Below are 14,722 nucleotides of genomic sequence, written 5' to 3'. Positions count from 1 at the left end.
ATGGCGCGGCCCTTGCTTGGAGAACTCATAAGCTTCCTTTAATTTTTTACTAAATAATTACTGCAGTGGACGGAATCGCGAGTGGCCGACTCTGAAATCTTGTACTTGCTCACAAATTGGAGGGTGTAGCGGTATAAGGTGACAACTCGAACAATGAGTCAGAACAGGACGTTTCCAGAAGACGAAGGGAACACTTAGTTATTGTGTATTTCTTTCCGTCTTATGCTGTAGTTGACAACAGGATGAAGTACGCATTTTGCCGTGTGGAAAGAAGCTTTCGTGTCCGACTGCACCAGAATTATATTGGATTGTCTCATAAATTTTCAGTGAATGCATCCTATTGTGTATTATATATTTCTTTATTGAAAACCGTCACAACTCAACAATTAATAATATATGTTTGTAGTTTCAAGTTATACTTTACTACATGTTTCGGCTTTCAAGAAACCATCATCATGTAAATACACTTAAAAACTTCTTTAGCTATTGAATTCCGTACTAATTACACGATGTAGTATTATATTTTTCAAATAGTATAAAATAATATAAAACATAAAATTACAATTAAAGTAAAAGTCTTAAAATGAAACTAGTTACATAATTTAAGGACAGTTAAGGGCTGTACATATAATTATATTCCAAAGTATGCAGTTGTAATCGTAATTATATTGTGGATGTATTCACAGACAGATATTATGGTGCTCGAAGGTACCTTGCTATCTTGCTATATTGTTATTATTATATTTTGATTTATATTTGACGGGCACTTCCATTTATGTGTTTATGTCAAATCGATCGCAAAAGTGGGGCAGCCACCCCTAGTGAAACTGATCCTTCTATTGACTGATTTATTTCACATGTCGACAAAAACCAGTTTACTACGTGATGAGAAGCTGCAGCAGGAAGCTTACATATTCTGTACCAGATTAAAAATGAAATACACTGCGCCTTAAGTGCAAACAGATATTGCATCTTCGGAATACCCAATCTATTTTAAGACTTTGTAATATTATGAAAGTATCAAGGAAGATAGAGGAAACGTAGAAGCCAAAGGCTTAATAAAATCCAGGGTTTAATAAGTAATAAAGAGGCAGGAAATAATTCGAAACTCAGATAATAGGAAATCTATTTGACTGATCATCCAGTCTTGCAGGATACGAATAAAATACATTATCTTTATGTGGTACTTAAAGAGCTTTGTGGTGAATAATTTTGCAGAAATAACTATGTAAAGAATATTTTACATATGAATGAACGTGACACTAAAAGATACGATAATCCTTATGTAGTTTTGCATTCAAATCTTACAAAAAACTGTCAAATCATATCCTTAGATGATGCCAATTATACAAGCATTTTCATAATAGTTATGCCCTCCCATTTTGAAGAATTTCAGCTCTTCAATCTCACTGTACATTTTTAACTGGCTGTGAATATATCTGTAAGGGGACAAACCTTGATTTTCAGGGAATTTTAAATGCAAATTTTGAATGAATAATATAAAGTTGAGAACTAACCATGAACAATAGACCCGAAGGGAAGGAGGAAGTACCTTCCACTCATCCTAATGATCAGTCTGGATTTTAGAAGTGACGCTTCAGGATGAGGCAGCTTCGATAATGGTGGAATAGATCTTATTTCGTACGACAGTTGGTACGACCTCGAGCGGTTTTGAAAGTGGTAGGGAAGAAATAGTCCGAGTTCGTCTGGCTATCGTAATTTACACAGCTGCTCACATTACTGTCACAGCTGTAAATACTGCAGGATAACGTGTAAAATATCATGACCTCTTTTATGAAACTACTACAGCACGTGCGACCGAATCTGTGGTCTAGTGGTCAGAGTTCCTGCCTACATATTCAGAGATCCGGGTTCGATTCCCGGCGCTACCAGATTTTCTGAGAAGTATGGGGCTGGAACGAGGTCCACTCAACATCGTGAAGATAATTGAGGAACTATGTCAAGGAAATAGCGGATCCGCTCTAGAAAACCGAGACTTAACGGCCATGGGGATCCGTTGAGCTGACCACGTGACATCCTCTAGGCGCTAAAGTTGGCACTAACTTCGCCGAAAAACGGCTGTCGCTCGGTCGGTATAGCTAGCTTGCGGACTAAAACCACGGAGTTAAAAAGTTAGTTAAAACTTCAGCACATCCATAGCTCTTGACCCGAACAATTGAAAGTAAGCACAAAATTCTACGAAGGAGACTTATTATTTGGTGTAATAATTATACAGCAATATTTTGAGTAACATACTTGGTGCCAATGTATGCTGATGATGTAAATCTAATAGGAATTAATATAGATACCATAAGGAGAGACACAATCATTAACTGATGCTACTAAGGAGGTTAGTCTGGAAGTACACACAGAGAAAACTAAGTATACGTTGATATCTCGTCACCAAAATGGGCAAAATCGTGACATAAAGATAGGTAACGGATGTTTTGAAAATGTGGCACAGTTAACACCTGGAAAGCTTCGAAATGTGGTGTTGGAGAAGGATGGAGAAGATCGGTTGGACTGATTATGTGAGAAATGAAGAAGTGTTAAGAGTCAGTGAGCAGAGGAATATCCTATACGAAATAAGAAAATGGAAGGCTAATTGGATTGGTCATATCTTACGCGGTAACTGCCTTCTAAAAGAAGTTACTGAAGGAAAGATGGAGGGCCGGATAGAAGTGACCAGAAGACGAGGAAGAAGACGTAAGAAGATGCTTGATGACCTTGGGGACAGAAGAGGATATTTTCATTTGAAGGAGAAAGCTCTAGATCACATCAAGTAGAGGAACTGTTTTGGAAGAGACTGTGGACCTGTCGTCTTGACAGATTTCAGATGAATGAATACAAAATTATAATTTTTCTTGTGGTTCTGTATGGGTGTGAAACTTGGTCTCTGACATTAAGGGAGGAATATAGACTGAGGTTGTTTGAGAACAGGATGTTGAGAAGAATATCTGGACCGAAGAGAAATGAAGTGACAGGGGACTGGAGAAAACTGCGTATTGAGGAGCTTCATAACGTGTACTCTTCTCCAAGTATAGTTAGAATGATCAAGTCAAGGACGATGAGATGGGCACAGCATGTAGCACGAATGAGGGAGTTGAGGAAAGCATAGAGGATATTGGTCGAAAAGTCAGATGGATAGAGACCACTGGGAAGACCAAGACATAGGTGGGTGGACAATATTAAAATTGATCTCAGAGAGATAGAATGGGATGATATGGGTTGGGTTGATCTAGCTTAGGATGGGCGACAATTGGATGGTTCTTTTGAAGAGGGTAACCAACCTTCGGGTTCCATAAAATGCTGGGAAGTTCTTGAGTAACCGCATAATTGACAGCTTCTCAAGAAGGGCTCAAGCTCCATGAGTGAGTGACATACCAGTGGCATATACCTCCTACACGCTAGAGGTCATCCTGACGCGGAGACTCAAGGTAAAAAACACTGACGCGGCGCAGACAAAATAATCATGAACACCCCATACGCAATTTGTGAGGAAAACAGGTTTGTCTCACAGTACGCATGTGTTCTCGTCTTCAGTAACTGCAACACTGAACTATGTTCTCTCTTCAGTTGCTGTATACCTAAACTAACCAACCAAAGAATTTACTAACAAACTGAAATCTCAATCGCAATGGAACAATTCTTCTTGTGAAGATGGTCAAGAAATTTTCTTTCAAGGAACGGGAACTTTCAATACATTTTCGCAAGATCCCACCATTGACCACCATCCTGAGCCAGATTAATCCAGTCTGAGCACTACATCTACATCTCTACGTTCCATTTCAATATGATAATGCCATCTATGCCTATATTTTTAGTGCCTTCTCCCCTCCAGGCTGGTGACTAAAAATTTTAACAAATTCGTCATCTCTCCCACCTTCACCCACTCTTTCTTATATTACTTTGTTTACGGGTTAATTAACGACAATTTCAGTAGCTAGACTGTACAAAGCCAGCTGGATGCATAACAGAAGAAGGGCATTTCGGAACGAAGCAATCTCGAATTACCAGAGCTACTGTCTCGATTCCTGGTGGAACTAAAGAAAATCACGAAAAATCAAAGTAAGTGTAGCCATTATCTCTGCCGAGATTTGAACCTATTGTCTCCATGATAGAAGTCACTTGTTTAATGCTCCTTGATTTGCAGTTAGAAATAAAATTTATGAAGTTTTTCGTTATGCAATTTTCTGCAGTCTCATGAAAATTCCTACCTCTTAGTTCTAATATTGTTTCCTTTTATTAAATGAATTTACCTTAAATTAATGTTCATTAATATTTCGTAATTGGCAAGGCATATCAAATAAAATTTCATTCATATCTGGAGAATTTAGTGGCTACATATGCAGTGCAACATCTCTTACATAATTACACAAATTTCCCAGAATTTCACTAAGATATATTGCTGACAAACGCGACAAGACCTGTCACGAAAACAGCTGTACTAAATAAAAAGCACTACCATTTCAGCACATAGAATATGATACCCATCGCTGCAGTTCCCTTGTATTCATTTCAACTACTCGACAAAACCCGGAAACTCCTTCTGATGACGACGAAGCAGGAAATGTAATTACTAAAATGTGATTCATCAAGCCGAGTGACAAGCATAACCTCAATTCCTCCCTCTCCAGTCGTCGGATGTTTGACTGTGGAAATATAGCGGAAACAAAATGACACTGCGTGCAATATTGTGATAAGTTGCTAGGAAAGGCTGTCAGTACTGTTACGTCAAACCGTGCTTTATCTGTCGATATAATTCCATAGCAGTTTTACTGTTTTCTAACAAGCCCAATTCTATTAAAAGGTTAGCACAACAATAATGGCTTTGACTTTTAACAGGGTGGGGTCGGCTAAAAACCAACAATGCTGATACGCTTCGTGTACTTCTTCAGTCCCTCCGGATTAAAACTCTCTACTTTACACAGCCCACTTCATTCTTGCGCGTTTCGTTCACCAGTCTGCAACCTCTCCAGTTAAATCAAAACCGCCAATTAAAGAATCGATGATACAACTTGTGTATATTTATGTCTATTTAATGTTCTTTACTGATTTATTTAAATATAGCAGTAATCTCAAAGATCATATTAGGCCTTGAAATGTGAATGGTTATTTAGTGGATATAGAAATTCGTTACCATGCTCAAAAAAAGTACGTCGTTATGTCCTTTCCTGATTCATTTCAGAAGACCATAGGCGGGCTCAGTAACCCAATGTCACCATAATAGCTTATAGAATATGATAATTCTGATTGCTATTTAAGTAACAATAAAAAAAATTCATAAGTGTTCAACATTTTAGTTGCGTTCATAACCACGCGGAGCGCTCCTTCCGCTGTCAGCCTGTTCGTATGAGACTTGTCACAAACCGCTACTATTCTTCATAAAATTTGATATTAGAGAGTTTTACTAAAACTTATCGAAACATACAAATTGTGGTTATTGTCTAACGAAACTATATAACGACTGTATATGCGTTTCAGCACATTTCTTTCTCTGAGCCGAAATATTTATCGAAGCAGAAACTGTTTCGAGCAAACATTGCAAAGAATATTGCGCCTCACATAGCGTATCCAACATAATTTATTGGACTGTAATGGTTTTCGAGACAGTTAAAGTAGAAATGTTGTTCTCTGCTTACCTTTCCTAACTTGATATTTCAAGAATCAGTAAACGTCTTCAGAACACACACGAGATAACCGAACAATACACAATGGTCCCCCAAACACATATGAAGACTGCAAGACTCTCCTTGTCGACAATAATTACACGAAGCTTCGTTCTACCTGAATGTATATGTGTACATAGAATATATTGTCACGTATAGGGTGGTGCGTGTGACTAATAATTGTGGATTCTAGATTTAATGATTCGGTTTATTTGACGTCATTCACACAGTTAATCTCGGTTGTAACAGTTCACATATGTAACTCATTCTGGATAGGATATACCGTCTGCACAACAATAATCAGTATTCAAATCAAGGAAGACACTACTGCATCAGCATTTGCTTTTATTATGTTTATTTGAGACGCAATATGTTTCAACCCTTTCGCCAGTCATCAGACGTACAATGCACCAGTTATCCTCCTGGATAACGAACCCGTTTCCACTAACACCGATTCATTCTCAAAGCACGCTGATTCACTGCCGAGCTATTTCTTCTTCTTCCGCGTTGTCGTATCCTGTTCTTCTGAACTTCTTCTGAACTTCTTCTGAACTTCTTCTGAACTGATGGCTGAGCCTGAGTCTCGTTTTACGACCGACGGTCAGTCGGCCAGTCTGTCTTGGCACAAAGCACCCATCTGGGGCTTGCGACCAGACCTTTATTATTGTTTGACAGTTGCGGTCTTGTTCTTGTGGGTGCCCTCTCTGACGAGAGGCCAGGTCTGTCTCTTGTATATGCTGCTGGTCCTTGCCAGCGCAGTCTTTCTCGGGTCCGAGGCGCTTGGTACTCGAGACCATATTTTACTGTCTCAAATTTGAGACTTCTCTTTTCGTCGCCTCCTACGACTCGCAGGTTCACGGTGGAGGTATTCGAACCTGCCTTCACACGGGCGTGAACTGATGTCTTCTTAACTGGACTTTTATTCCCGCTAGGCGGTTGGGTTAGGAACCACCTCTTTGAAGAGTCATGTCTTTCATATCCGTGCTCACAGTCTGTTTATATACGAGTTGTCGAGTGAACGTGTTTACAATTTCCGCCTAGGCGCTGATGTATACACTGCTCCTTGTTAAGTACCGAGCCGTTGTCTAGCAACAGACGTCTATGTTGTGCTTTTTTGGATGCCTACTTCAGGCTTTCAGACCTCATGTCACAATATAAATATTTATTTAATTGAAGTATAGCTTTTACATAAGAGTTCAAATATTTTTCGCGTTTATCTGGATAAATACTTAAAATATATTAATTCTCCATTGTAAGTATTTCAACATGATATTAGCAGTTTATTTATAGTTGCTTTTGCCGAATGCGCCTGTTAAATGTGCAATATATTCCTCTACATATGCAAATAAGATCCAATGTAATGGCATTATTCCATTCATTATTATAAAAACATTACACATGTATCAGGGTAAGCAAGTTCTTGAAATATTACTAGCATAAACTCACCTAAAGTCATTGAGGCGGTTCAAGAAAGTGGTTTTGTTGCCCAACAGAACGGTGCTTTTTTCGGTTTCTGGAACATGGACTTGTGGCCAGGTGCTCATGTTGCTCAAAGCCTGATTCGTCAGAGCAAACCTGTGGTCCAGTCCGGATCTAAGAAAGAGAAACATCTTAGTAACATCTTCACTTAAGATCAAAATTCACTGTTACATAACTAATAAAAGATAAATTTACCCTCTGCATAATTAATTAAGCACTTCTTTTTTATTGCTAGTGGGGTGGGACTAAGTCCCATGCACTGCGGCCACTTCTGGTCTATTGTACCAGCCCCAGATGATAGGTGAGGGTGACTGTGGAGCAGTTTGTGGAATGAAGATTGGCAGGGGAAACCGAAGTACTCGGAGAGAAATCCCACTTGACAACACCTGGGATTGAACCGTGGCAGCTGCGGTGGGAAGCCAGCGACTAACCTCTTGAGCTATGGCACGGCACAAGCACTACTTCACGAAGATATATGGCGGAGTGGAGTTATATTTCCATCAAAATTAACCACAGCAATAGATTGTTAGTGGCCATTTTCACGACCTGGCCGTTTATCCCCGGTGAAAGAGCCCCAGGAACCCGTTTAAGAGGGAGCTGGATGGGTCCCAGAGCCGGTCTGGACGACGCGGAGATGAGAACAGTCTTAAGACTGCCCGAAATCGAATCTCGATTCATCCGTCGACCAACCCATAGAATAGTCATTATACTGACTGAGGTATCCCCGATGAAAATCGTGGTATCCTGTGTTTGACGGCATGTAATTTGGAAGAGTTAACATGTTTCGGAGGAACCTGCTGCCTCCATTCTCTAGGTAGAAGAAGAGTACGAAGGTTTTGTACTTATATACAAAATTATACGGCGTAAAACCCCAGAAAGGTCGGTCACGGTAGCCGAGCGGTCTAAGGCATGTACTGTCTTTGCTCTCTTGAAAACCGGGATCGTGGGTTCGAATCCCACTCAGGGCATGAATGGTTAGTTTGTGTGTTTGCGTTTTTCTGTGGTTGTGTACAGATATAGGCCTTGCGACGGGCTGATCACCCGCCGAAGGAGTCCTACTGAATGTGTAAGATCTAGAAAAACCGAAGTGAACGGAGAAGTTCATGGAGGTAGGCCTATGCCCACTGGGGCTGTAGTGCCAAGGGGAAAATAATCCCCCAGAAAGTGGTAGTATTTAAAAGTTAACTGCTTTGAGAATCTCGAATAGTAATTATAAGAAAAATAAAAGTAATTACTTCAGTATAGCTTATTTTAAGAGAAAACACAGAAAATCGGAACATTCCTTCTTATGTTAATGTGTTAACTACAAAAAAAAATCTATAACAAATATAGGAAGGCACGTTTGCAGTACGCAAAGTATAAGGGTGAATAAGAGCAGATAACTTAAGAAATGGGGTGTTTTTAGATACATATTAATGATACCAATGCATATTTAAAGAATATAAAACTTATTGTAATGACTGTAAGTAAGTTTATATTTCCAGTACACAATTGTAAAGCTCACACCATATAACACACGACTGATATCAAATCAAAGAGAACTTTTCGGCTAATACTGATAAACCTTAACGTAATCTCATCATTACGTCACTTGTAATCTGCTAATAAAGGAGGATTGCCCATTGGCTCCTATATAAGTGTTCCTTTCGTAAGTTTTATAGAAGATCTAAAGGAGCTCATGCTACCAATAAGATGAGATAAAGCTATCCCTGTAGCAAGACGTGGAGGTCCATACGGTTGTGAGACATCGAGGCTCCCACATTTTATCTAAACAATCGGCTCACAGATGGCGGTGAGGTTGTCAGTCTTACGCGCCAGCTGCTCTTTACACCCAAGAAAGATTCATGGTACTCATTTCTGTCGACTGAGTCGACCCCAGGGTCATAGTGCAGCTGAAAATATTAGGTCAATTGAAGAATCCAATGACTTCATCGGAACTCGAACCCGCCTGTTCCGTACCAAGAGAATTATCAAATTATCAACTCTTATTTTCTAAATGAGCGAATGAGCTTGTCAAGGCAAGTTTAAAAGTCGCAAAATTGTTAATCGTATGTAAAGCTGTCCCGGGAATTTAGTTTATCATTGAAAGCTTCAGTAAAATTAATTGAAGGTAAATTCAACAATTATTAAAAATTATTAATTTACTGAACTATAATTATTCTACGAATTCCTTCTCGTTTTCAAACCACTGTATTGCATTTCGCCCTTACTTCTCACTCCTTCGTACGTTAGCCAGATGCAACCACGGACGTAATATTCTCTTCTGACAAGTATATCAAAGTGAGGTTCATCACTTCATCAACCTCACTGGCCTATCAGATCATCCGCGCGTTCCCCTTGTCCTTGGCACGCAGTCATATGGGCAGAAATCGATAGGGGGAAGTTTGGAGTTTGACAACTGTGGAGAACTGGATCGGGGGAACATGACGAGATGCTGAACGTCACTATCTGAATTTAAATTCTGGTGGCATGAACACCTGTTGCCAAGTTTAGTTTGATTGAAATCAAAGGAACATTGTGTGTGCGCTTATAGATGAGAAATTCGAAAAACTATAATAATAAAGTAAGTAAGTAAAAGTATCCCTATAACAGACCATGGAAGCCCATAGGGTTGTGAGATGTTGAGGTTCCCACATTTTCTAGACAATAGGCTCATAGGTGGCGGCAAGGTTGTCAGCCTTACGCGCCGGCCGCCCTTTACCCCCACTAATATTCCAAGGGTATTCCTGGTAATCGTTTCCCAGAGGCTGAGTCGACCCAAGGATCATAGTGCGGCTGGAAGGATTAAGTCAACTGAAAAAATCGACCTCATCGGGATTGGATCCCGCGACCTTTTGGCTTTTAACATAGTGCCTCAACCAACCATAATAATAATAAAAATAATAATATATTGTGACATGTTGCGCAAAGGAGAACCCCCCCACCGGCAGTGACGCGGCGGGTAAGTCAGCGCTCCCCTCCCCCTCCTCCGCACGGTAACGTAACGGTGACGCAACAGGATTGTTACGGTAGTAACAGCGGTTACTACCGCTAGCGTTACTAGCAACACAGCGCCAGGCAACAAGGGTGCTTATTACGTGGCCGTTTTCCGTATTGTCCGATCAAGGCTACATAAGGAGCAGCGAAGGCTATTCCCAGTTAGTTGTACTGAGTCAGTCAGTGAGTCCTGGAGCTACCTACGAGTCAGTCCTCGAGCTACCTCCGAGTTAGTTCCGAGTTAGCCAGCAACTAGTCAGTTGTATTGTGGCATTTGGAGTGTACTAATTGTGATACTGCAGATAGCAGTAATCGTGAATCTGTAATTTGGGTGACTAAGTGCGAATGTGAAATAAAATTCGCTATACCAAATGTACCGTGAAGTTATTTGTCGCGATATACGCCCGATACGCGACAATATATATTTAATATATATTTTTTTTTCTCTCAATTTATACTAACCGTGGTTCTTTCAGTCACTAAAACGCTAATGTTGTCATTGTAATTGCGTATATTTTAATTTTATCATATCTCAAAGATTACTTTGCGTTAATGGGATTATTATTGTTATAATTACGCAAAAATAAAAGCTGAGTGGTTTTTTATTTTGAATGTCCCTGTTTTGTTTGTTTTCTTTACTTGTATTCACTTTGTATTTGGCTTTTGGGCTGTTAAATTTTCACGTAAATAAATCACAACTGAATTTTATTATTTTTTTCTTGTGACCAAGGTTTCTACAAAATATATCAAAGCAGTTAAGGTAATTTTTAAAATGAAGTCTGATCAGTAGCAATGTTGAATATCTCACATTTTTAGTTAATGACTGTCTGGGCTTCTGAAGTTTGGTAAGATTTAGAAAAAGAGGGTTTTGGTATGCAAAGGAGGAATTACACTGTCATTTATTTCGACGAACTCAGCAAAACCATTATGTTACGTCTTCATAAATATTCAACGTAAATTGAACTAAATAGGCTTTGCAGGTTTGTAGTAAAATTGTAGAGAGAATTTCATTTTTTTCCTTATGTGCCCAATGTAATCGATATATTACACTAAGCTTGAGTAGAAATTATTTTTTCTACAGAACTGTTTACTGTACAAATGGTTAATACGTAACACGAAATATTTATTCAACTACCATTCAAAGTTCTGTATATAAATATTTCTGTACCTGATACATTTAACAATATTCACAAGGGGGAGACAAATTATGAGTCATGTGAAGTAACTTATAAGAGTACATTGGTAGGGGCGGAAAACGAACAGCATGCGAAAGGCAAAATCCCAAAAAAACATATTTCGGTATAAACGTTAGAACTTTACTTATTTAAAAATTCTTGGGACAACTGCAAAAACTCTCATGTTCATAGCACGCAGCGTATAAATGTGATGAATTTAGGAAATGTAGGACTTTAGGTTTTCACATCTGTAGTTATGAGAAGTTCTGTCATCTTGGATATAACACCGTGTCGTCTGTTGAAAGTCAACCGACGTTTCGGGGAAATGCGTCTCTTCCAACTTTCGGCTGGAAAAATCAGGTAAGCAAGAAAACAGGAATGAAAGAGATATACGCAGCTGCTTGCTGTCTGCTTCCTCCTAAACGTCGATTGAGTTTCAACAGACTACACACTATTATATCCCAGAAGATGGAATTCCTCAAGCTAGGAAACACGAGTATATGCACAGCGTAATTATATAGTGCATTTCTCTCCTTTAATTAAATGAAAATCATACAACTTAGAGAAAGATTTTTTTTCCTTGACACTACAGCCCCATTGGGCCTAGGCCTACCTCCATGAACTCCGTTCACTTCGGTTTTTCTAGATCTTACACATTCGGTAGGACTCCTTGGGCGGGTGATCAGCTCGTCGCAAGGCCTCTACCTGTACACAAACACAGAAAAACGCACACACACAAACTAAACATCCAAGCCATGAGTGGGATTCGAACCCACGATCCCGGTTTCCAAGCGAGCGAAGACAGTACATGCCTTAGACCTCTCGGCTACCGTGCCCGGCAATGTATAAGAATAATATATAAGGACTAAGTTCGTACCTCACAAGAAACAGATCCGAACCCACGATCCCGGTTTCCAAGCGAGCGAAGACAGTGCATGCCTTAGACCGCTCGGCTACCGTGACCGGCACAGAAAGAATATATTGGATATAAATTTCGGCTGTGTTCCATTTTATCGCAGCTTCACTCTGATACACATGTAGCTAAGCTGAATATGCGCACAGAAAAACAGGTAGGTCCTTATATAAAACGGCCGTTTTTGTTAAGGATTCTAATTTCTAAGATATAACGCCGTATAATCCGTTGAAAGTCAACTGATGTTTCGGAAGAACATGTCACCTCCATCTTCACGGTTGAAGAATAATCCAAGTAAGAAACCAAGTGAAAACAGGTGGCAAGCAGAGTCGGTTGCCTCTATACAGATTGCAGGATGTTATATTCCAGAAGGTGGAACTCTTCACAACTACCGCTGTGAGAACCTGAAATCCTACGGCCGTTATTGTTATCCGATTTTAATAAAGATTGGAATTAAGTTCGCCAGTTTCAGATATAATGACAATACATTCACCTCATCATGAGTTGTTACGTGCAGATAGAAAAAGAAAAACATGGCATAACATGTACATAACTGCAACTTCTCGTTACAAACACTCAAAAAATAGAAATGTCAATAAAATTTCGCATAGTTGGGGGCGGAGTCCAACTGGGTTCACTCGATACGGCGGCCACTGATTGGCCTATTATACCTGCTCCGGGTGATTATGATGCAGAATTTTGTGGAATGAAGATTGGTAGGGTAAACCGAAGTACTCGGAGAAAACCCGCCCCAGCGCCGCTTTTTCCACCACAAATCCCATTTGACCAGACCCGGGATCGAACCAGGACCGCCGCGGTAGGAAGCCAGAGACTTAGTGTGTCAATAACTCGCCATGAAGTGTGTCGATAACATTCTGTTTTTCATACAAATATATGGAATTCCATTATTGTACGAAGAATAGAGAGGTCATTTTGTTACGATCTGTCTGGGGATAACAAGGATTTTGAATAGTAACAAATAAGAAGACGCAACGAAATTCATGTTCATGCACACACCGTTGTTGAATGAAACAGACGTTATAGTCGTAGTAGTGAAAGGAACTGAATGGCTGCAGCCAGTATAAGAAGTACGCTGAACTGAAGCGAAGCCAGTAGCGTATACAATGCACCAGTTTGAAGCTCTTGCATATTTTACTTGTTTTGGTCTTTATAAAGGTTCGGCCACACAGAGCGCTACGCTATGTTCGCTACGTACGCTACGTACGATGTGTACACTCTGCGACGCAGCTAACATACGGAACATACCGTACGTAGCGTGCGTCGCGCACGTAGCGCTCTGTGTGACCGAACCTTAACAGCTCATGCAATACCACAAAATAAGACATGACGACAGCTGTTAGTCAAGAACAGAGAAGGACTGGTAACGATATAGTCGTGCTCTATTACTATGTACTCTTCCGGTACTGACGTAACCTGTATAGCTATGCAACGGCACGATAAACACATTCTCGCTTAAGAGCGTGACAACAGTACACGTTCATTGCTAGGCAACGACTCAGTAAACATATTTGCGCGTAGGCAATGTTGTCACACAACAGTACAGGGGCTGTGTTTTCTGTGCGTTGTCCGTGCCGAAGGTTTATAGAGGACAGAGCAAGTCGTATATAATAGAAGTTACAAGGCAATTGAGATTACACAAGGACGAGAATGGAGAATGTCATTAGTGAATTGAAGATTTGTTGAGTACAGATTAGGACAGAGGAGTACAAAATATCTGAAGACAAGAAGAATTTATAGTGATTTGAAGCGATAATTTCTGTGTTTCAGATCCGTTTCCAGGAGACGACTAGTGGAAGCTGAGAATCCTAGTGCCTATGCAAAAGTGAACAGGAAAGTGTGTATCAAGGACAGCGCTGTATTAATTGTAATTAAGAGAGATTGTAACCGAAGTGCCAATAAGTCCCTTTATCCGATCTAGAACCCCGTTATTCGTCACGCATACCACCCTACTTGTGATATTTTGTACTCTCAACTGCTGAACGCTACTGGACTCTGCTTAGCTGCATGCGGACTCGTGTTATATAAGTATAATCGCTGAGCGGAAAGAGCAGAAAGCACAGTTCTATTGTTGCGTAACGCAGACCACACAGAAAATAAGTCACGTGAGAACTATCGCGTTAGTCCTAGCAATGAGATATAAACATTCGTGTTATTGCTGTTTTCGCATATCGTGAGGTGTTCAAGGAGCCGTTGCCTAGTAATGCGTTGACATGTCACAGTATATAACAACTTTTGGATATACACTGCATATACTTCGAATACATATACATAGATAGAGAAAAAACTATAATACATTATCTGTTATAAAAACATAATCCAATGAGAGAATGAAGCCATATTCCCCAGGTATGTGCAAATTAAACATAAATATCACATTAAACTTCTGAATATTTTCATAGGAAACAACTAGAATTTTGTGAAAAGGAAATGTCAATATAAAATATAGCATTTTTTTAAAATTAAAATCCTTTTTTTTTAGTTTCGTTTGA

General features: G+C 39.7%; 1 protein-coding gene across 5 annotated transcripts in view; it reads right to left on the bottom strand.

Annotated features, from left to right (window-relative positions):
* The window catches only part of LOC111873908, a 115,860-nt gene that overhangs the window by 45,755 nt on the left and 55,383 nt on the right, over positions 1–14,722 (bottom strand). For all 5 annotated transcript variants that reach the window (XR_002844453.2, XM_023868987.2, XM_023868989.2 and 2 more), the window contains one exon: positions 7,116–7,262. Coding sequence is in view for 4 of the 5 variants with exons in the window: in XM_023868987.2 (XP_023724755.1) it covers positions 7,116–7,262 (147 nt within the window). In the remaining variant the exon portion in view is untranslated. The remainder of the gene's footprint in view (positions 1–7,115; positions 7,263–14,722) is intronic.

The sequence above is a fragment of the Cryptotermes secundus genome, unplaced genomic scaffold, assembly GCF_002891405.2.
Source record: "Cryptotermes secundus unplaced genomic scaffold, Csec_1.0 scaffold597, whole genome shotgun sequence".
NCBI lineage: Eukaryota > Metazoa > Arthropoda > Insecta > Blattodea > Kalotermitidae > Cryptotermes > Cryptotermes secundus.
This window is presented reverse-complemented; position numbering and strand designations above follow the sequence as displayed.